The sequence below is a fragment of the Nymphalis io genome, chromosome 26 (genome assembly GCF_905147045.1).
Source record: "Nymphalis io chromosome 26, ilAglIoxx1.1, whole genome shotgun sequence".
Taxonomy (NCBI): Eukaryota; Metazoa; Arthropoda; class Insecta; order Lepidoptera; family Nymphalidae; genus Nymphalis; species Nymphalis io.
In genome coordinates this window covers 2,857,635-2,881,375 of record NC_065913.1, presented here as the reverse complement: position 1 = coordinate 2,881,375, position 23,741 = coordinate 2,857,635, and the positions used below count along the sequence as shown (strand labels likewise).

Genomic DNA, 23,741 nt, shown 5'->3' with positions numbered 1-23,741 from the left:
GGGGTATATCATATGTATATATTTTAAAATCATTAAATAAATTATATTTCTACAATAGTATAATTTTAGTAACAAGTAACTTAATACCTAACAATATATTTATTTCAATTATAATAGCAACACTTGCCTAATTTTTTGTGATATGAAAATTGTCAAACGGAATTCCTCCACGTAACGCAGGCGTGCGTTTAGTGCAATTTTAAGCTATAACTAATACAATTTCACCCCCACAGTGCAATGTTATTGTAAAATAAAATCTTAAAAATACTATAACATATTTAAAAAAAGAATATATTTATTTGACGTCAGGTATGCCCTATAATTCAATGTAACTTAACCATTTCAAAGACCGGTCTTTGTGTGGCATTATTATCAAATTTAACGTGTAAATATTACTTTTTTTAGGATGAAGGCACTCTGTCTTCTTCTGGCCTTAACTATAAGCAGTAGTTTATGCGTTGATAAGAATAACTTCAAGACATGCGATCAGTCAGGGTTTTGTAAGCGCCTTCGGCCTTTTAAGCCAGAGAAATCTCAGTATTCCCTAAATTTAGACACCGTTATTGTACACGGAAATGTTTTTTCGGCTGAAGTCGTTACCGTGGACACTGAAGGAGAAAAGAAACATGTAATGGTAAGTTTTATTACCTTTAAAAAAAATAAAAAAAAAGAGGTAATTCAGAATAATTTATTGACTTGTGATTACTTTATTACTTATTGCTTCATTGAATTTAATGTATGGTAATTTTCGTGTTACAAAAAATTTAATTGATACATTTACATGCTAATTTAATTTTAGTAAAGTATATGCTACAGTATATGTCAAATATATTCTAAAGAAACAAATGTATTTCTATGCCAGGTCCATATTAAAATAAACTACAGTATGAATGTTGTTAAAATGTCTTATTTTCATAATTTAAATTATATTTATAAATTCATTAATAATCAAGAACGACAATTTTCAATTGTGAACTTTTATAAGTAATTGTGGAACTGCAGCTTTAAATATTATTATCTCCAATCGAAATGAATTGTTAATCAATTATTAAATTAATTTATTATCTCACTGGTTAGATATTAGTCATTATCATTGTCTAATAAGAAGCAAAGTTTTAAAAATACATGTATCTAATTATTTTGAAATATATTTCTATAATGCAGTTCAACTTATGCTATATTGTAATAGAAGTTAAAGACATACCAACCATAGATATACATACTACATATGATTTGCTAATTATTGTTATTTTATGCACTACAAATTGTTCTAGATATTAAATCTCTATTTATAATACTAGGCGGTTCTACTTAACTATTTATTTGTATTTAATTATTCACTTTTATATAATTCCAATATTGTGATAATAATTTGCTCATATTCTAAATGCTGTTTTGTTATGAATCCATAATGAATACCATAGTTGTTTAAGACTTTAACCAATGATATTATTAACGCAAATAAATGTCTCAAAACTTGTTTATTTGTCTTTACATCTGCTGTGATTGAAATAGGTTGTGACTTATTCACAAATAATCTATATTTGATACTATGCTGCACAATAAATGTCCTATTTAAGATGTTTAGAAAATGTTCTTAAAAATGTAGGAAAATGAATGAAAACTCTATTAGATACTTTGTTCCAGTGGCATTATGCATTGAAACTGACTGCTTTTGCGGATGGAACATTCCGTGTGGAATTAGATGAAGCAGATCCTTTGTACCCTCGGTACCGACCGGAACTAGCGATGGATGGGGAGCCTTTTGCAGATGGGTAAGCTTTTGATATTCCATCCACTTTTTACTTTAATACTCGAATGCTGCACTGCTAGTCTGATTTCTTAAAATAATTCAACTTTCATCACAATGACTCATTAATGCCATTACTTAATTCACACCTTTCCAGCTTGATTAACTTGTTTGAATTGACTTGTTGTTTTTCATCTGTACCGTTAATTAAAATACAATACCTAGACAGAAACTTTAATAACTAGTATATAATAAGTTAAATTAAATATACAGGATTATATAAATTCAATAGCTAGTAGAGAAAATATTTTCGTGAAGTTCAGATGTTTTTATAGACATGGAAATATCAACATCTGCAACATACATCGCTCCCTATTTAAAAGAAAATTTTATTATATTTTTGATGAACTTTCTAGATAAATTGTTTCTTATACTACAAATATTTATTATATATTTCAACATAAAATATACAAGAAAATGTAGCCCCTATTTTAAGGGGGGAATTGTAGCATAACTTTAGTCCAATTGATGGCAAAATACATTATTGTTATATTATAATAAAAATCTCGAAACATATTGCATTGAAGCAGTGTTTTAGAATAAGCTACAAGCTTGGGTAGACTTTAAGATGAAAGGACAATTATGGGGAAATAGTTTATTGGAATAATTGTCAGAGATAAATTTTCTATCATATATAAAAAAACTATCCAGTTTATATATTACCTTTGGGATGATATGGTAGAATGCCAAAACGATCCTGTGCGGTCCCCAAATAAACAGAGAAGGTAATATTGGTTTCTCAGTGGGTATTCTGTCGTGCTTGGTAGTTTTTCAGCAAGAAAAAAAAGTTTCGTAACCTACTACTTGCATATAGACGTATAACTATCACTGTGATAAGTTTTTTATATTATACTGTGATAAGTTTTTTATATTATATGGAATTACTGGTCTAATTTATTTCTATTTTTCCAGATTAAAGTTAGTATCGAATATAAACGATAAGCTGGAATTGATCAACGAGCAAGGCCACAAAGTAATCATCACATCCGAACCCCTTAAAATCGAATTCCTGGACTTGAATGGTGAAACAGCTGTGATATTGAATGACAACAGCCAGCTTGTTGTGGAGCCTTTGAGGGTGAGGAGAGAGAAGATCGGTGATGATGATGACGGGGAAGTCGTGAGTTTTGCTTTTGTTTGTCTTTTTATGTTTTGTAATATCAAACTCCAATCAAGCTATAAGTTTTGCTGTCAGTCAAAGTTTGAACTTAATTTAAATATTTCAAAATATAATATGGAAGTACGTACGCATTCCTCTTAATATTTTATATTAAAAACTGAATACTGCAGACGTAAATTGTCAAATATCTATAATAAATATGACTTAACAAAAGACTAATTATTTATTAACACTCAATCAGGAGTACAATTCTGTATGAACTCACTTCTTTACTCAGCCGTGAAATGTTGACAACTCCATGCGTGTTTGTGTGTCTTGAAATGTTAATATCATTATGGTTAATGTCGCATATCATTTTCTGGCATGTCAAGGCCGTTTTCTGCAATGAGTTTTGAGAGTGTTCTTGCAGAATCGCCACTATTTTCTTATTATCGGTAAAAACTTCAATGACATTTGACTATTGGATTTATGAGGATTCGTGTATTTGTTTAGCAAAAAAATTTTGATTGTGAAATATATTCGGCAAGGTTGGTGTGGTTAAAATGTTTGATCGTTTATGTCTATTTATGTTATGCTTATTGTAATGGTAAGTCTCCTGCGCAGATGATGTTAAAAAGCTGGTGCACTGGTGGTGGTGTACAAATAGACGAAATGTCGTCACAGCTGTAGAGGGATTTGGCATTCACAAGCTATCCGAGACACGAGAGTGTAAACACTGTCTTTGTCTAAACTAAGAGCTGCTAAGAAGCTGGATTTGACGACAATATAAAAAATCTGATAACTTCTAGTGGAATATACTCTGTGGTGAATGATAACGTCGTGAGGAAAACTGCATGTGTCGGGCGATAATCTACTAAGCGTATATCCGCCAATCCGTTTTAGAACAGTGTTGCGGAATAAGATACAATCTTCTCTCAAAAAGAGCCCTTAGCCGCAGATAGACATTTACAGCTTTAGTTTAACTAAATAATTTGGTAAATAATGCTGACATATAGACGAACACGAATTGTTTTTTTTATTGCTCTACTATGCTTAAACAATTTTAATTAAACATTAATATAATAACTAATTAGCACGAAGACGTTACGTGCTGTTTTAAGTTTTTTAAAAAGGGGTTAAAAAAGTCGCTCAGACGGCAACAACACCTCATACCCAAACCACCTTGATGGTCTGTGAATGGTGAGAGGTGAACGATCATCGAGGACTGACGGCTGGGCCGTCGTCCGCCTCACGTTCTGGCCAATGTTGCCCCACTTTCATCATTGCGCTTTTGAAATGAGCCATTTAGAAATAACCTATGTTGAAGGGTCATCCCGTGGGCGAAAATCTAGCCAGCGCGATTCAGAAATGTTCACTTTCGGCAAAGTGACATCTAGTGGTAAAGTATTCAATGTTTCGCGACCAGTAAACCAACCCTCCGTTTATAGGCCACGACATCTATCGAACATTTTGGAATATTCTCGAATTTATTAGGGGTTGTTATCAAAACTGGCGTTTTTTTTTTATTTCATGTTCGTTAATATCCAATATGGTTTTTTTTTTAACAAAAACGTTTCGACGAAAACGTTTATATATCTTTTTGTTAACTTACAAAGACGTAAAAAATCGATGTCAGGTCATACATTTCTAACTCACGACGGGCCTAATGTCAACGCACTAATGATTTATCTCAATACGTGACTGATAGCATTCATGGTTTATCTAAAGTAGTTTACTAATACGAGTCGAACTAATAATTTCACTCTGTTCTATCACCCAGATATTGCCGTTTTAAAAAGTTATTTTGATGAATCAGTTCTCGAGAGATTTAGCTTCAGTCAATTTATTTAAAAGCTTTCAGTTATTATATGAGTGACAAGGACACATATATAAACTTTACCATAAATAATTATGAACATCCACGTATAAGTTTAGCGTGAAAAAGAAATAATAAGAAATTTATTTGTGTACAATATATCATCGGCATTTTCACAAAATTAATTTAAAAAAAAACACAACAGGCACTTAAAACAATACAACTGATGACATTACACTCTCAAAATTAAAGTGCAATATTTATTATAGATTTTATATTTACTAAAAATTATATAACAACAAAATATTTTCTATACACATTAATATAATAACGTAATACGTCTAATAATGTTTAAAAAACAAAGTTATTATATTTATTTACTTCGTAACAAAGCCCGATTTGAATAAATTGTAAGAAATAATAAGATAAAAGTTATGCGTTATTAAAATGAACTTTATGACATTTGTGATATAGTTTAATTTTGCTCAAATGCATTTATAAGGTTAACGATTAGTAATTATGGTTTATTTATATTTAATTAATAGTCTACGTGAGGTCATTAGTTCGAACGTTAATTATCACCCATGTATGTAATATAGTACAGTAAAACTAGTTATAACCAGATTTATACCCTTTGTTTATGTATAATATATATGAATTATGTACAATTTTTTATAGACTAGGAAGGCGGACGAGCATATGGGCCACCTGATGGTAAGTGGTCAATGCGCCACCAACCGTGGGAACTAAGATGTTATGTCCCTTGTGCCTGTAATTACGCTGGCTCACTCACCCTTCAAACCGGAACACAATAATACCAAGTACTGCTATTTTGCGGTGGAATATCTGATGAGTGGGTGGTACCTACCCAGACGAGCTTGCACAAAGTTCTTCCACCAGTCAAGAAACATACATATATAGAAAATAATCATAGGCATACTCAGCTTTTGGTGACGTATTAAGATTTCCTATGGATGATCAAATAATATGTTATGTACAAAATACAATGTTACATTTGGACATATATGCATTACATAACAAACAACATAAGGCAAGAAAGCCGAGATAAGATCTCAATTTCAATCTGAAACATTTAACCTAAAATCTCTATAAAATTAAAAATAAAATTACACAATGGATTTACCATAATAAATATCTCAAAATAGATTTTCGTTTTCAGGAGGAAGAAGGTGCTTGGAGCGAAAATTTCAAGTCTCACCACGATAGCAAACCGCGAGGCAACGAGGCCATTTCGCTGGATATCGCATTTCCGGACGCTGACCATGTTTATGGTATGGAATATTTGATGGAGATTTGTTATTTTTTTTTCTATTATTATTATTATAATTAAAAATAAAGCCTCCCGATTTTTCCGCAAAATACAAAGCTGCCCATAATGCAGGCCGCATTTCCGCGCTGTGTATATTGTGTGTGTATTTGTAAATGCATTTTAGTATATGTACTTATAACTTATAAGTACGCTTTTCTTTTGTTTTTCAATTGTTATCTGTTTTAAGGATATCTTTGAGACAGTTAAACTATTTATGTTTACAATCATAGAGTAACTTTAAATATTTTAATAGTTGTTTTTATTTATCCCTTAAATTTTAAAATAACATGAGTTTTTCCTTGTCTTTATAAGTGTTTTATCTGAGTTACCTTCGAAAACAATTGTCAATTGTGTTATTATAATTGTTTTACACAAAAATTTACACATACTCCTTTTAGAGAAAACAAACATTAATTTAAAGTAATATGTAAAAAATACTCAATATGAGTATAAAAAATATATACCAAATATAAAATAGGAATGCAAATGGATTGATGGGTCATTTGATGGTAATGATTATCTGATTAGTGGGGGCTACCTATCAGGCTTGCAATATAACTCTAAAAGTTAAGTTTATTTTTAAAATAAAAGTATGTATTCTGCACTTCCAGGTATCCCAGAGCATACAGATAATTTCCACCTGAGGACGACAACATCAGGTGAACCCTACAGGCTGTACAACTTGGACGTCTTCGAATACGAGCTCGACAGCAGGATGGCTATATACGGAGCCATCCCGGTCCTCTACTCTCATGGGTGAGTTCACCCAGCATTAATTAAACAAATATTATATTTATACTAATATTATAAATGCGAAAGTAACTCTGTCTGTTTGTCGCGCTTTAACGGCTAAACAACTGAACCAATTTTGATGATATTTTGTATGAAGCAAGCTCGAACTACAAGAAAGGACATTGGCGGCCGAAAACTAGTAATATATATATAATAAATAAAAATTGCGTTAAAAGTAAAGATGATTATTATAATTTGTCCGCAGAGTGAAGCGCAGTGCGGGCGTGTTCTGGCACAACTCAGCGGAGACGTGGGTGGACGTCGTCAACTACGCCGACGCGACTGTCGTGTCGTCGCTCGTCAACCTCGTGACCGGCGGACACCAGCGCCGAGTCGATGCCAGGTGACTGCCGCGTCTCAATCCTCACCAATTACCATCTCTCTAACACCATTGTATCGTTTATTGATTGTTGATTTTATGTTTTTTTTTACACTTAATAGACAAGCGTTTGACCGTTGACTTGCCTGATCTTAAGCATCGACACGGTCTAGGGTGTAGCACGCTTGCCTATAAGAAACCTGTTCACTCTGGATTTGAAGACACCAACGTTGTACCTATCAGGAAATACGGACTCAGGCAAAGCATTCCATAGTTTCGCAGTGCGAATGATGAATGTAGATTCAAAGCGCTTCGTACGTACGCGGGGAATTTCCACTGTGTACCTATGGCGCTTTGGTCGCGTTTGCCTGGCCGTTCTATAGTAAAAAATTACATGCAACGTAAACGTTAATTAAATACAAGGGCCAACGATAAGCTCAGTTTGATCTTTCAATACAGACTATAAAATATTATATTTTGTATACAATGAATAAATTAAGTGTTTCAAAATAAACTGAAATCAATTAAAACAGTGTGATGTGAGTCCTAGACACATGCTAAGGACCCATGCTGATAATTTATAATAATAGGGCCTTCTATCCGACCCACTAAAATGCACACTGTATACAAAAAAATATTAAAAGAAACCAAAGTTACTGGTAACACTAATTTTTCATGTCTACGAATACATAGCTTTTATTTTTTTGTTGCCATTTTTTATTATTATTCTTTAGTTTAATAATATTATGTTTCCTGAATATCTGTTTATATTCAACATAAAAATTTCCTTTCTTTAATTTTTTTGTTTTTTTGACTAACTTGTTTTTTAATTAATTTATATAATCACAAAAATCAATAAAACTCCAGAGCATCTTAATTAATTATTTTATTAACCTTTCTAAAATTGATTTTTATTTTTTAATCTGTGATATAATTTAGTGAATATTCTATAATATGTATATAAATAAAGTAATTACACTGGCTCAGTCGAGGCCCAGTGGTACGAACGAACCGATGAACGTGGGTTCTGACCCGGGCAAGCACCTCTGAATTTTCATGTGCTTAATTTCTGTTTATAATTCAACTCGTGCTTTTCGGTGAAGGAAAACGTCGTGAGGAAACCTACATGTGTCTAATTTCATCGAAATTCTGCCACATGTGTATTTCACCAATCCGCATTGGAGCAGCGTGGTGAAATAAGCTACAAACCTTCTCCTCAAAAAGGGAGTGGATGCCTTAGCCCAGCAGTGGGGACATTTACGGGCTGTTACTGTACTGTAAATAAAGTAAGTGGTGTCTGTGTGCAGGTTTATGAGTGAGGCGGGTGTCATCGACGTGTTCGTGTTCCTCGGAGACAAACCCGCTGACGTGTTCCGCCAGTACAGCTCGATCACCGGAGTCGCACCGCTACCACCCGTAAGCATATAATACATATCTTATAATTGTCAATTAAAATTTTTGCCAAAGTCATTTTGCAAATATGGAAGTTTCATAAATTTATTTTGTTCGTCTTTTATAGCTTAAATTAAACTGTAATATTTTTTAGTAAATAAATTGTTTGTATATTCCAATGGCAAGACGAGTAAAGGTAAACAGCAACCTTAAACAGTAACCTTAACAGTAGTTAACAGTAAAGCTTAGATTTACATATTCCACGCGATTTGTTTATAGCTATTTGATAGCTCTACTATGCACTCCAAAAATTTCTTAATTAATCTACTAAACAAAAGTTCCGATAACAACTTTGTCGACATTCAAAACATATTTTTTTCACAAAAAACACAAATTATTTAGGTGTCGACCAATGGCGTCATCTCAATTCAAGATAAAAGTTGTTTTATCTTTACTCTTGTTATTAGAATCTTCTATAGTGATATTCAATGCTGGACAAAGATCTCATTATAATGAGAAAGTAAGGAGTTTATTTCACACTCGTAAGACGCCGTCGCCAGTTTTACACCGACATAAGGAGGTTTTCTCGCAATGTTTTTAAATATACAAACGAAAATATACTTTATTCAGATAAGGGATAGGTAGGCAAGGACTCTTTAATCGTAAAATGTAAAGCTGCCATCGGATCTATAGTAAATTCTACCTTAAGGAATATTAATAACATATAGTTTTCTGAATCATATCAAATTAAATTTTTATCATAATATGTATCGTCAGCGTCTTTAATGTCTAATTTGAATAAATCTGTAGTACATGAATGTTGGCATATATTCGCTCACGATGTGTGTCTGTGTGTGCAGAGGTTCTCGCTGGCGTACCACCAGTCGCGCTGGAACTACGTGGACGAGGCCGACGTGCGCGCCGTGGACGACGGCTTCGACGCGCACGACATCCCCGCCGACGCGCTCTGGCTCGACATCGAGTACACCGACCGCAAGAAGTTAGTTCGCCGTCCGCGCACTCGTTAACACACGACACGACACGCGCGAACACACGCGCCGCCGACGGCACACTCGCACACCTTCACTGGTGGTAGGGCTTTGTGCAAGCTCGTCTGGCTTGGTACCATCAGGTATTATACCGCAAAACAGCAGTACTTGGTATTGTTGTGTTCCGGTTTGAAGGGTGAGTGAGCCAGTGAAATTACAGGCACAAGGGACATAACATCTTAGTTCCCAAGGTTGGCGGCGCATTGCCGATGTAAGCGATTCACATTTCTTACAATTCCAATGTCTATGGGCATTGGTGACCATTTACCATCAGGTGGCTCATATTATTTTATATAACGCCTCGCACACACTTACACACGCTCTTTTTACAACATACACAAGCACGCGTGAAACCAAACGTAAACACCAGCAAATACACTGTCTCGTAGCAGACAGCGCCCGAACGCCCAAACCCATACGTGTATAACGAACCACATCCCCGCAGGCCATGTGCGCACACACATACACGACTTTTTCTCCTGTAGATTATTCGCCTTGTTGCGAGTGAGCTATTAATTACAGACAAATATTTATTTATTTAATTAAGGAAAACAACAGCATTCTCTATTTTCGGTTAAAATTTACATACTTACTTACTTTACTTTAAAAGAAATTTCACGAAACGTCTACAGAAATAAATTTGATTTTGTCACGTGTTATAGATATTTCACATGGGACATGGAAAAGTTCCCCCACCCCGCGGACATGGTGGCCAATCTCACTGCCAAGGGAAGGAAGCTGATCGTCATCATCGACCCCCACATCAAGAGGGAGGCTGGCTACTTCGTGCACGAAGATGCGACCGAACAGGGACTGTATGTCAAGGATAAAGATGGAAAGGACTACGAAGGTAATCAGTAAACCGCTTATTATTTATTATTATTCTGTTAAAACCAAAATACTGTATAAATATGAAGTATGCGATCTGTATGTTAAAAAAAAATTGAAGCAAAAATTTGTTTGATAATATTTATTTTCTCGTTAATCTGTTTGTTTTAAGAGCCGAACTGGCCCAGTGGTAAGAACGAGTGAATCTTAACCGATGATCGTGGGTTCAAACCCGGGCAAGCACCACTGAATTTTCATGAGCTTAACTGAATTTGCATGTGTCTAATTTCACTGAAATTCTGCCACAAGTGTATTCCAACAATCCGCATTGGAGCAGCGTGGTAGAATAAGCTCCAAACCTTCTCCTCAAAAGGGAGAGGAGGCCTTTAGCCCTGCAGTGGGACATGTACAGGCAGTTATGTCTGTTTGTTTAAAAAAATTATGTATAGTAAATATGCAACTATGCCTATTATAAATTTAAATATATAATACAAAAAACTGTTATTCCATTGATTTCCATGCAGGATATGGTATGAATTTAATTATAACAGCTAGTTCTAACTAACCATTTGACCCAAGGTTGGTGCTGGCCTGGTTCTTCCTCATACCTGGACTTCTTCAACCCGGAGGTCACAAAGTACTACGCTGAGAGGTTCAAGTTCGAAAACTTCCCCGGTACCAGCAAAGATGTTTACATCTGGAATGACATGAATGAGCCAAGTGTATGTATCATTATAATTAACAAATATTTGTCAAATAAAAGTGGAAAACCATTACCATATGGTTCTTGGTTTTGGGTTCTTTATGCTGATAAGACTGATAGATTCTCTTAACATAATCCTATTGCTTGGTTGATATAGCATTTTTCCAATAAAATATTTTTGTAGGTATTCAACGGACCCGAAATCACAATGCCCAAAGACTGCCGCCATTACAAAGCCCCTCAAGACGGACAGGATGGCCTCGCTTCATTCTGGGAACACAGGTAATGATTTATTGCCATACATTTATTTCACTGGTGGTAGGACTTTGTGCAAGCACGTCTGGGTAGGTACCACCCACTCATCAGATATTCTACCGCAAAACAGCAGTACTTGGTATTGTTGTGTTCCGGTTTAAAGGGTGAGTGAGCTAGTGTAATTACAGGCACATGGGATATAACATCTTAGTTCCCAAGGTTGGTGGCGCATTCAGTTTAAAGATCTTTATTATTACTCAAAGAACTTACCGTTCACTTAAAGAGCAATTTAATAAATTTCACACAGTAAAAAGGGGTAGACAATCTAATCGTATCGTATTAATCTTATTGACAAATGTAATGTTATGATAAAATACAGTGCAAATCAATGACCAGAGAAAGAAATGGAGATTCTCGAAAGTAACAACAAAAAGAACAAAAAATAATTAATAAAAAAAGCAGATTTTTATTCCTTAATGATGTTTTTTGGTGTCATATGTGTGTGTGTGTGTGAGTGTGTGCATGTGCGCGTGGGTGTGTAAGTAAAATGTGTATGTTTTTTGAAATGTGTGTTGTTTTAATCGTAAATATTTTTAGAAAGAAAACTTTGTAACTTTGATTTAAAAGCAGGCGTGCTCGAACAATTTTTTTGTATCTGCAGGCAAATTATTGAATAAAGTGGCGATGTAAGCGATGGTTAAAATTTCTTAATGACAATATCTGGGCGTTGGTGACCACATACCATCAGGTGGCCCATATGCTCATCAGCCTAGATATACTATAAAAAAAATATATAAACTATTTTATTTGTTGTGACTAAGCGTGGGTACGGTGATGTTTCAATAATTAAATGTTAAAAATAGGGAATACAGAAAATTAACTGTATTAATTTATATGCTAACAATTAAATTTGTTTTAATTTATTGTAAAATAGCATAAACTGCAAATATATAAAATGCATTGGTTACGTTTCGAATGATAAACTAGCAACCCGTTCCGGCACGCACGGGCACGAACAATGATCTAATTATTTATTATTAATGCCGTAATGCATATAACTCTAAATACATACGCGGCACCCATAAATACAGTTTCCAGTTGCCATGATTTTTCCGACATCTACAACATATATCTTCGTATTTCAGTCAATTTTTCAAAAACCTTTATTAAACATCTAAATCTTCCTAATGAATCACTCCATTCATTGGTGAAAACCGTATGATAATTCGTTCGGTAGTTTTTGAGTTTATCGCTTTCAGGCAAAGAGACAAATAGATGCTGCAGAGGACTTGTTTTATAATATGTATTGATGTATAATTAAAATAACTATATATTAAGACTTTCAATTTTTTACTGTCTTCAATCAACTATTTTCGATTTGAAGTTCTGAATACATGATCTTCCCGCAGACACGTCCACAACGAGAACGGCCTCCGACACATCAGCGGAACACACCAGGGCATGCTGGACCGATCAGACGGACAGTACCGACCCTTCATTCTCACCAGAGCCGTCTTCGCTGGTACTCAGCGGTGAGTTATTGATATGATTGATGAACAGCTCTGCTCCACGGTTTCAACCGCGTTTAACTTAGATTTTACATGCCATTTTCATTATTATGATTCTATGATTTAATCAAATCTATTCCATAGATATGCAGCAGTGTGGACTGGAGACAATGCAGCAGAGTGGGGCTTCCTGCAAGCTTCCGTCCCCATGTGCATATCTCTTGCGGTCTCTGGAGTCAGCTTCTGTGGCTCAGACGTAGGAGGCTTCTTCAAGTACCCCGAGGCTGAGCTGATGACCAGATGGTATCAGGTACGGTTTGCATTTTCACAATCATCTTCCGTCTGGATATGACGTCTGGATATTGAAATATTTAAGTAAATTTAATAATTTAATTTTTTATTAATTAATTTGTGACACTGGGTCACCACATTGACATTTTATAATGTCAGAAACGTGGAATCGATGTTTGTATTATTAACGATAAATTATTTATATTGAAATCAGGCATACAGTAAGAGATTGGAAAGAGGGATGTATTAACATTTATTATCGAACGGTCAGGCAAACGCGACCAAAGCGCCATAGGTACACAGTGGAAATTCCCCGCTTACGTACGAAGCGCTTTAAATCCACTTTCATCATTCGCACAGCGAATCTGTGGAATGCTTTGCCAGAGTCCGTATTTCCTGATAGGTACAACGTTGGTGTCTTCAAATCCAGAGTAAACAGGTTTCTTATAGGCAAGCGTGCTACATCCTAGACCGTGTCGATGCATAACATCAGGCAAGTCAACGGTCAAACGCTGGCCTATTAATTGTAAAAAAAAAATTAACAAAATCGGCGAACCTAAATATCATAAAACTCTTAGTAAACCCATAATAATAAGAATGCGACTCGCAGGCAGGCGCGTACCAGGCGTTCTTCCGCGCGCACTCGCACATCGAGACGAAGCGGCGCGAGCCGTGGCTGTACGACGGCGCCACCACGGCGCGCATCCGGGACGCCGTGCGCCGCCGGTACGCGCTGCTCGACTTCTGGTACGACACTTCTGATTGCCTAGTACTTTACGTAGACACGATCTGTGAAGGAAAGAGACATTTAGATTTGTATGCTCTATTCGCTCCTGATATCCTAGTCCTTTACTCCTTAGACACGATCGATGAAGGAAAGGGACTGATATACAAGTACTTTAGACAGAATTAATAAATAAACGAAAGATTTAAATTTGTCTGCTCAACTAGACTTCTGATATCCTAGTACTTTAATTCTTAGTATTACATATTATTATTATGTTTTGTTAGACCATAAAATACATATATGCTTTATTTAGAATGAATTTTATATTATTTTTATATTATTAGAATTTATTTAATTTAAAAAAATTAAACGATTTAATTTATTCGTATTTTCACATTTATTTAATCACATTTATATTGTATTTCAGGTACACTTTATTCTACGAGCACTCAATCGATTGGCTGCCAGTCATGAGACCACTGTTCCAGGAGTTCCCTCGGGAGGAAGAAACATTCACCATCGACAACACATACTTATTGGGTAACTATACTTGAAATCTTTTTTCTCTGTCACGAACAAGACGCACGGGAACTTACCTCTTCTCAAGGTGTATCTTGCTCCTGTTATCTCTTCGCAAGAGTCCCAACGCTATATCAAAGTGATACAATATTGTCTCCGGCGCAGTTGAACAGTACTTAATCGAGATTTATCAAGGGGACATTAATTAATATTATAATTTTATCTTATCGTTGTAAGGTGACAAGCTGCTAGTCCGTCCAGTGCTGGAAGCGGCAGTGACGAGTGTCAAAGTGTACCTGCCGGGGAAGGAATCGCACACCGTGTGGTACGACGTCGACTCGTACCAGTCATACCCCGCCAACGGGTATATGAACGTCGATGTTAATATTGCCAAAGTGAGTTAAATTTTACAAACTCTCTTAAACCTAATTCATTGTGCCGGTTGGCGTGGTTAGTGGATGCTTGCCATTCACGCCGAAAGTTGTGGGTTCGATTCCCACCCAGGATAGATATTTGTGTGCCTGAACATAGCTGTTTGTCCTGAGTCTGGGTGTAATTATGTATATAAGTATGTATTTACAAAAGAAAAGTACTATATGTAGTATATCAGTTGTCTGGTTCCATAGTATAAGCTCTGCTTAATTTGGGATCAGATGACCGTGTGTGAAAAATGTCCCAGGATATTATTATTGCAAAAGTTTTTACACGTTGTAAATATATAATAAAAACGAAGAAATGAAAAAAAAACATTTTCTATTGTGCCAGTGACAGAGGTTTTTGTTTTGTCACATTAACATTATAAAATCATAACATATGTTTCAATTAATATATAACTAATAAATAAAATTGTATACGCCCAAAAAACTACGTCGATCTTTAATATTATTTATGTCTGTTAAACAATTGTAATTATTGAATATTGAAATATTCAATCGACAGTCACATTAACGTGTGTGTGTGTGTGTGTTCAGGTGCCTGTGTACCAGCGTGGAGGAAGTATAGTGCCGCGTAAAGAGCGAGTGCGACGCTCGTCAGCCCTCATGGCACACGACCCTTACACGCTCGTTGTGGCGCTGGACAAGCAGGTCAGTAATACAACCAACACTAGTGTGAGGAGGTACACTTATGGGGGACGGTAACGATACGCTAACGGCAATTGATATCCCCGTAACGGGTCCACGAACTTATAAAGGTTATTTAATTACAAACTGATATTTATCCGATTTCAGATTTACAAATCGATTTCAAAATCCGATTTCGGTAACGCCTTGCCTCACCAAATCGCTTGCGCTCAGGCAAATATAGTCTTTAAGTACTTAATAATAAGTTCGATGATTATGTAATAGATTTCCGTAGCAGAACAAACAAATCGAAATCCGAATCACAAAATTCGCGCTATCCTTTTTATTCAGCTTTATTCCAATTGGTTAGAAAAAGAGAAAGCGAATTTCATATTGCGCAACCTTCGGTTTGCGTTTGGATACCATACACAATTCGTTTGGTGATATATGCACTGATTTTATTTGTCGATTCTAAATGTTTTAGTGGTATCGATCTATAGATCGTCGGCGTTTGGTTCGGCTGGGTCGATTTTTGAAATCGGATTTTTAGTTTGTGAAATCGATACGAATCGATTTGTGTTTGAAATCGGATTTTGAATTCGTTTTGATATATCAGACGCATGCCTAGTGTGGATAAATAATAAATTGTAAATTTATATTACAGGGCAAGGCGGAGGGTTCGCTGTACATAGACGATGGCGAGACCTACGAATACAAATCAAATAAGTTTATTTACGCCAAGATCACATACGAGCCCTCTGCTATGAAGTATTCGTGAGTATTATTTGATACTTATATAACATTTTATAAAGTTTAACATACAATTACAAGTTTGATATATACGTGCCTTATTTATGAACTTTATATATCGGCTAGCTTTATTAGTGACTTGAACCATTTAGAATTAATTTTATTTATTTTTTCGTTTACAGACTCGTTTTTAACGCCATTTATAATTAATATGAGCATGTATTCAAGTTTTTATATATTAACAGATTCGTATACGAAGAAGCAAGCTACCCGACCAGATCATGGGTGGAGCGTATCGTAATCGCGGGCATTAAAAACGCCCCAAAAGCTGCCAAGCTGTCCCAGGGCGGTAAGCAGATCCCCCTCCAAATGACCCTCCATAGAGGTAACGACGTGCTCGTCATACGCAAGCCAACCGCGTCGATGGCGTCGCCCTGGGAGATAAACTTCACATATTAGTTATACAGTATGTTCGAGACGTGTGTTCTAGCTAATACTTTTAAATAAAGAGAGAAAATCATTTATTGTCACAATTTTATACAATTCATTAATACATTTATAATTAAAAGCGGATATACAATTCATTTTATATGTCAACGATGTATCATTTTTATATAAGTCAATCCGAAGAGGTTAGGTAATTGTCGAAAACACTTAATCATAATTTAATTAAAATTATTGCGTTAATATAAAAATATTGTTTCATTTTAAGCCGGCGAACGATTGAAATAATGTTGAAATACAATTATGATTACTATCGTGTTCGACAAGTACCTTTACTGAATGTGAAGTTAAAACGTAACACTTCTTTATCAACATAGAATATTAAATTAAGGGTTATTTACTATAAGTGACTTTAAGTGAGGTATTTCATAGAATCATATCGAGTTTAGGAGTCGTTATACTAATATATTAATTTATCATAATGGTATTTCGACTTGGTTAGTTTAGAACAAAAATTTCAATATAAAATACAATAGTAAAATCAATCAAATGTCCGAATTGCGATTTCATTGTTAGAAAGAGACAGAGAAAAGTAAATATTAATTTTTCTCTGTCACTATTTGTGTACAAAATAATTGGTAAAGAAAATCGAAGAGTATTGAAACATTGAGGCATAGGACACGGGGAAAAATGTTATCTTTTTATAATAATAATTAGCAATATTAAAAAATTATAAGGTTTTTTATATGATGTAACATTTAACTTATTTATTACCAGTGTTTAATGTTACGATTTAATTTCCAACTAGACTGGTGTACTATTTCGTGTATGCTATATGTTTTTTTTCAATGAAACATTTTTAAAATTGCTAAGGATTTTCATTTTTCAACACTTCAGTTCAAATACAATGTTGTATTATTTCGCGTATGTGTTTAAAAAACTTGTACAATATTAAATATTTGTTACGAAATGGAATCTTGGTTACGAAATAGACGAATTAATAACTTCTGAAACAGATTTTATTTTCGAACGATAACTTCAGTCAAAATGTTAATTTTTATTGTCTTGTGATAACAATAGAGAATAAAAATACAATTTTAAATTTGCATTTTATTATTTATTAACACCTTTACCTAACATTGCCATGTAAATAACTTATATTATTGAGGCACTGATATTTCAACAATTAAAATTACATTTGTAGAGTTAACAGACTAGCTTTTTAACACAAATCACAAAAAAAACGCCGAACTATACCTAAAACAGTTATATATATATATATATATATAAATTACACTCCATTTGTTAAAGCTATTCATTGTGGAAGTTAATACAGCGATATAAAAACATTTGTTATACCTTTGCGATCCACTTGTGCTTAGATATAAGTAGACTTGATGTTGATAGCAGCAAGGAATAAGGCTGTTTAATATGTAACATAAGTACTTCTTTTCAAAATTAATATTAAGCACGAAAAATACAACGTTGTTTAAATTAAAATAATATATAAAGATATTTCTTATAAAAAGTTATTTTAATTTTCGATAGCTTTTACTTCAACCGCGACTTGTATGGAATTCCGATTATTGTCACTAGATGGCGCTGTTTTAATTTCATACATTCCAATGAAAGACGCTATCGAATAAGTAAATAAACACACTGGGCACACAGAACATAATATATGAAAATTAAGGTCTTTTACACACTTTAGTGGTTTACATAAGTTATTTTTGTTTATACATTTATAAAATAAATATACACATAAATAGTTTTAGTATGTAATTAAATAATATTTTGGTTTTTGTATTTACAAAAACCTATCAAGTATAATTTAAAAATTTACATAAACCAAATGTACCTCTTCGCCCGCGAAGAATTAGTACTACATACGATACGATCGTTATTGTTTTAATTTACATATCTCTAATATCTTTTTTCTAGAAGATTATACAATGATTAAAATCATTCATTAAAATTGGTTCATCAGTTTTAGAGTAAAGAGATAATTTATAAGTTATATTAACCAATCAGATCACAGAAAATGTATAGTCCAAGCGCTTTGTTAAATGGAGTATAACCACAGTGCAAACTAAACTACAACCGAATGGCAAGAGTGACTACTTAAAAAATATCCTAGTAGGCGTGTCGTCGTTGGGAAATTCAATGAACGGGTGAGATTGTTTATGTTCTAACATTTTCTTTTCACTTGGAAACTTATCACCGCAGACTTCGCACGTCGAAGACGCTTCATCACTCGATAAAGACGACGTGCTTTTACTCTGTTTCCTCTTTTTAACGTATTTTTCTTCAGGCCTCGTTTCCTTCGAAGTCGACTGTTCCTCGATCAGCGGTTTGCCCGTCAACAGGAACTCCTTCATGTTCGCGTGTTTCAAGGACATCTTGTGTTGTTTCAACCGATTCTCCGAACTACACTGATACTCGCATATAAAACATACGTACTTCATGTCGCCCGTGTGTAGTTCAGCGTGGATCTTTCTCTTCTCCGGGGTCGAAAAACGGAAATCGCAAAATTTACAAGGATACTTCCGTTCTGGAGAATGAAGACGCATGTGTGACGTAAGAGCGGTCATATCCTTACATACCTTGCGACATTCAACGCACATGACACCCTTCTCGACGGTCTCAGCTTCCTCTGTGCTACCCGTGTTGTGATGAATTCTTCTGTGAGACGTCAAACCTTTTTGGCTTACGAAAACTCTTCGACAATCGGAGCACTGGAACTGATCCTTTAATTTCAAATCCGGACTATGTTTCTCTACCTGGTGCATGGCAAATTTGTCGGCCGCATGAAACTGTAATTTACACTCCTCGCATTTCCAAGCTTGCACCAATTTTGAAAACGCTTCAAGGACATCCAAGACGGATTGTCCTTCAACTTCTGGATGGTACGTCTTCGTGTGATTTCCAAAATCGATAATTTTCGGAAAGGTTCCTTTACAATGCGGGCAAATATACGGCTCTTCGTGATCCTCCATCACGTGCATTTTTAATTCTGATAATTCCGAAAATGTTTTGGAACACATAAAGCATTTAAGCTTCTGTTTCCCTTTAACAACTTCCGATATAACTTTGTACTCCATCAATTGAACTTTTTGGTGTATTTGAAGGTGTTTGAATAAGTCTTTTCTGGTGCTGTAGTCTGTTGGACAAAATTTACAGGGGAATCGTTTGCGATGCAACCGCTTACGATGTAGCGCTAACTCCTGTTTGTCTTTGAACTGTTTGGTGCACGATATGCATGAAAAGCAGGACTCCGTGTCCGCGTATATATCGTGAGATCGTAAACACGACAACATTCTAGTTTTTCGTTTGAATATCTGTCCACAAGTGCACTCATAGCCTTCTTTCTTCATATTCAAAACGACCTCCTCCTTGATACGCGATCGATTCTCTAATCTTTCCATTCGTGCCTTCTTGTTCTCAAACGAATGTTTATCTATAACTTTATTTACGTCTTTCTTGAGATCATTACAAATTCGTTTCTTCATATTCTCCATTCTCGTTTTGAGGCCTTTAATAATTCCCATTGCTCTATTCTCTATGGACTTGTGAACTTGCATGTGCTCCTTCAAATATTTCGATTTCTTATATGATTTATCACATTTATTGCAGCTGAATGGCTTGTCGTTGACATCACAGCGACCTGCTTTTAATAGCCCATATGCTTCCTGCTCTAATGATAAAACATTGCCAGTTATGGAGTTTAGTTGGAAATTATCATATTCCATTGTGAGATTGTCGTCATTGTGAGTTGAAGTTGGTAAAATCTCTTCAGGATTATTCATTCTACCCAATGATGAAACATTGATGCCCTGAACCATAGGATGAATTTCCATTACTAATGTTTTTGTTGTTTGTGACTGTATCACTCCATCTTGAGGATTTGTGATAGTTGATGTTGTGTTGATTACTTTGTTTGATATTAAGTGAGTTTCCGTTACTGTTAAATCCATTTCTTCCTTTATGATTTTGTCAAAATCTTCTTTTGTTGTATCCTAGAAAGATTGAAATAATAAATATTAATGCATAGAAAATAAACAACAATAAATATTGAGAAAATATTAAGGAAACTATCATCATGGAAAATCATATGAATACAATCTTTAAATTTTGAATATCATACATATATATAAAAGCCGAGATGGCCCTGTGGTAAGAACGCGTGAATCTTAACCGATGATCGTGGGTTCAAACCCGGGCAAGCACCACTGAATTTTCATGTGCTTAATTTGTGATTATGATTCATCTCGTGCTTTACGGTGAAGGAAAACATCGTGAGGAAACCTGCATGTGTCTAATTTCACTGAAATTCTGCCATATGTGAATTCCACCAACCCGCATTGGAGCAGCGTGGTGGTATAAGCTCCAAACCTTCTCCTCAAAAAGAGGAGTGGAGGCCTTTAGCCCAGCAGTGGGACATTCACAGGCTGTTACGGATTACGGACATATAATATATACATAGTGTAACCAAATACCTGTTTATGGAACACATAATAACAGATTAACCTCTTACCCCATACATACCTATAAAGCTATTTATGGCTTCTCTAAGTTTCTATTTTTTACAGTTCCTTTTAGTTTAAATTAAAATAGAAAAGTTCAAATTGTATTGTATTAATTATGTTTTCGTAAAACATATTTTTTTGCACATAACAAATCTGTCATGGTAAGTGATAGAAAACATAACAGAACAATTCAGTAAAGATAATATATTTCATGTTCAATTGTTGAAATCTCTGAAGGTGCAATGCATGTTTATTACAATAGGTATAGGGTTGTGAGGACAGATTTTGTAAAATCAATGATTAAAGAAATACATGTTGAGGAAATGAGAATGCTTCAGCAGAGTTAACGTGACATGATCAATCAATCCATAGACGGTACCAATATTTAAACTAAACAAGATTAAGGTTAGTTAGGAAATAAATGTTACACAATTTTCCTTAGCAAATTCAAAGCAGATGAGGCATATTATCATCGTTAATAAAGCATATGCATGTTTATCTATGGTAATAGCATAATAAATAGTAAACATGTGTCACTCAAGTAAATTTTCAATACATTAAAAACAATATATGTGTAGCGTACTATATAACACCAAACAAAACCTCAATTAAAATATCCTCAGCTGACTCATCATAACTATTTTGAAGGACACTTTGCGAAATGAAAAAGAAATGTAGTAGATAATACAAAAAAAAATATAGTGGAATTGAACGTGCATTTGACTTCGCTTAAGGCAATCCTACTAGTACACAATTGAGTAATTTCAGTTGCAAAATCTTTGATTAATGGATCCTAGTTACTTATTACCAGTAATCCGTGTACCTAGTCTCGACAAACCATGGAAAAAAGTGTTTCCGATAAGAATCTTATTAGAGTATATTTAAAATAAACAAGAGAATAAAATGACCTGGCTGATTACATAAGAACTATAAAGGTATATAGGAATATTTGTAAATTAACTATATATATTATTCTATGTGAATTAATTTATTTCCCAATCAATATTTGTTTGTTTCGACAATAAAGAACACTCTTTTAGTTGTTGGTTTTATTGATTATAATTGTTTTTGGATCATGTATCAACTAAATAATTCATAATTCATCTGTATGGGTTTTTTTTGCATTGACTTAGTTTATAGACCAGATTGAATATAAACAGTAGCCAGTAATATTTTAAACTGTACCTCATAAGCATCATTTTCAGGTTTTATGTTAATTTCATCTTGTAAACAGGCTTCAACATTGTTCAATGCGTGTGCCTCTTCACTGTCCATGCTTCCATCGTCAATACTAGGATATTCATAACCCATTACCTCGTCTTGCTTCTCCATTTTAATATTGTCATCTGTATTTGGTAATATTAACTCGTTAATTTCATTTTCTATTTGCATTACTGTGTGTCGAAGGTCAGCCTCTCTTTTCTCTGTGATGGATGATATTTCAACTAGTTTATCCGGAGAGTTTGGAGTAATGAATTCCTGTTTAATCTCAACCTGAATGTTTTCAAATGGATTGTCATTGCTGTCGCTGTCATCATTTTCAGGTTTTATATCAACTGTTATCTCATGGGTTATTTCTTCTTTAATATTGAGATCATCAGATATTACCATCTCATTAGTTAAATCCAGTTCACTTGATATTGAATTTTGGAATTCCATTTTTAAATATCAATTTGTTATTTTCCCTTTAAATTAGCAGTGCCATTTGAGTACAGCACACTCCCATTATGCCTTTAAATATTTTTAAAGTATTCTTTATTCTCTACTGCACTCCTTTTAAAAATAATAAAAATAAGATATAGATCTGAATAGAATGTGTACAAATTTGCGTTAGGTGCAATAATTATCATTTTGTTCTTGATTTCAAGAATTGATAAAATATAATATAATATTATATCATATTTTAGTTTTGTTCATTTAGTTTAGAAAATATTATGTACTACTTTGTTTTTGAAAATTAAATTCTGTTACATGTTGAATAAAGACTAAGTCATTAACAATTCACTAGTTACAACTTAATAAATATGTAAATAATTAATAACAAAATTAAAATATATTAGGTGATTATACCTGTCTTTAAGTTACCACAAAATAGTACGAAGTAGTACATTATAACCGTTGCATCGAACCAACTTTGAGCCGTTTTTTTGGGTTTTGCTTTTGCTATAAACCAATAATCCATTGAAATAAGAAATATTTTTTTTTAACGTCGAGGTTAATTACTCCTGCATTCAACTATTTTCGAACCTATATAATTAGGTTTCAACAAATATACAATGAACTATAGGAAATCTTAACTTGAAATATTTTTAAATGTAAAAATTATTCTTAATTTTGAAATATTCACAAACTATTATCATAATAAATAAAAGTCAACGTAAACATATTTTTTTGCAAAGTTATGTTAATTTTGACAACTACTTTTTTAATTCATATAGATCTTTATTGCTATGCTCTAGATAACACTATGTAACATAATAAAATAAAGCTTATTCTACAAAGTAAATTAAAATATATACAGC

At 34.1% G+C, this 23,741-nt stretch overlaps 2 protein-coding genes across 3 annotated transcripts; one reads left to right on the top strand and one right to left on the bottom strand.

Moving 5' to 3' along the window:
• The first annotated feature begins 160 nt into the window (after nucleotides 1-160).
• On the top strand, nucleotides 161-17,795 carry LOC126778444 (neutral alpha-glucosidase AB). Of its 2 annotated transcripts, none has more exons than XM_050501986.1 (20): nucleotides 161-309; nucleotides 406-634; nucleotides 1,648-1,775; nucleotides 2,723-2,888; nucleotides 5,906-6,017; nucleotides 6,667-6,811; nucleotides 7,053-7,190; nucleotides 8,474-8,582; nucleotides 9,419-9,558; nucleotides 10,270-10,457; nucleotides 11,015-11,157; nucleotides 11,323-11,420; nucleotides 12,803-12,925; nucleotides 13,046-13,211; nucleotides 13,803-13,939; nucleotides 14,347-14,459; nucleotides 14,676-14,833; nucleotides 15,410-15,523; nucleotides 16,164-16,273; nucleotides 16,495-17,795. In XM_050501986.1, the coding sequence occupies exons 2-20, from the start codon at nucleotides 407-409 to the stop codon at nucleotides 16,706-16,708; spliced, it is 2,730 nt and encodes a 909-aa protein (XP_050357943.1). In that variant the 5' UTR covers nucleotides 161-309; nucleotide 406; the 3' UTR covers nucleotides 16,709-17,795. The 2 variants fall into 2 exon arrangements, with proteins under 2 accessions (XP_050357943.1, XP_050357942.1); XM_050501985.1 differs by having other exon boundaries at nucleotides 2,723-2,930.
• An 82-nt stretch (nucleotides 17,796-17,877) lies between these two features.
• On the bottom strand, nucleotides 17,878-23,628 carry LOC126778458 (zinc finger protein 271-like). Its single transcript, XM_050502026.1, has 3 exons — nucleotides 23,290-23,628; nucleotides 22,405-22,992; nucleotides 17,878-20,709 (listed from the first exon to the last, which is right to left on the bottom strand). Exons 2-3 carry the CDS (start codon nucleotides 22,876-22,878, stop codon nucleotides 18,811-18,813), a joined length of 2,373 nt encoding a protein of 790 aa, XP_050357983.1. The 5' UTR covers nucleotides 22,879-22,992; nucleotides 23,290-23,628; the 3' UTR covers nucleotides 17,878-18,810.
• Nucleotides 23,629-23,741: the final 113 nt, after the last annotated feature.

Excerpts from the sequence above, each read along its gene's own strand:
- LOC126778444 (XM_050501985.1), top strand. The coding sequence starts at position 407 with ATGAAGGCACTCTGTCTTCTTCTGGCCTTAACTATAAGCAGTAGTTTA. Across the intron at positions 1,776-2,722 it reads GGGGAGCCTTTTGCAGATGG|ATTAAAGTTAGTATCGAATA; the intron begins GTAAGCTTTTGA and ends CTATTTTTCCAG. Across the intron at positions 15,524-16,163 it reads TTGTGGCGCTGGACAAGCAG|GGCAAGGCGGAGGGTTCGCT; the intron begins GTCAGTAATACA and ends TTTATATTACAG.
- LOC126778458 (XM_050502026.1), bottom strand. The coding sequence starts at position 22,878 with ATGGAATTCCAAAATTCAATATCAAGTGAACTGGATTTAACTAATGAG. Across the intron at positions 20,710-22,404 it reads CTGAAAATGATGCTTATGAG|GATACAACAAAAGAAGATTT; the intron begins GTACAGTTTAAA and ends CAATCTTTCTAG.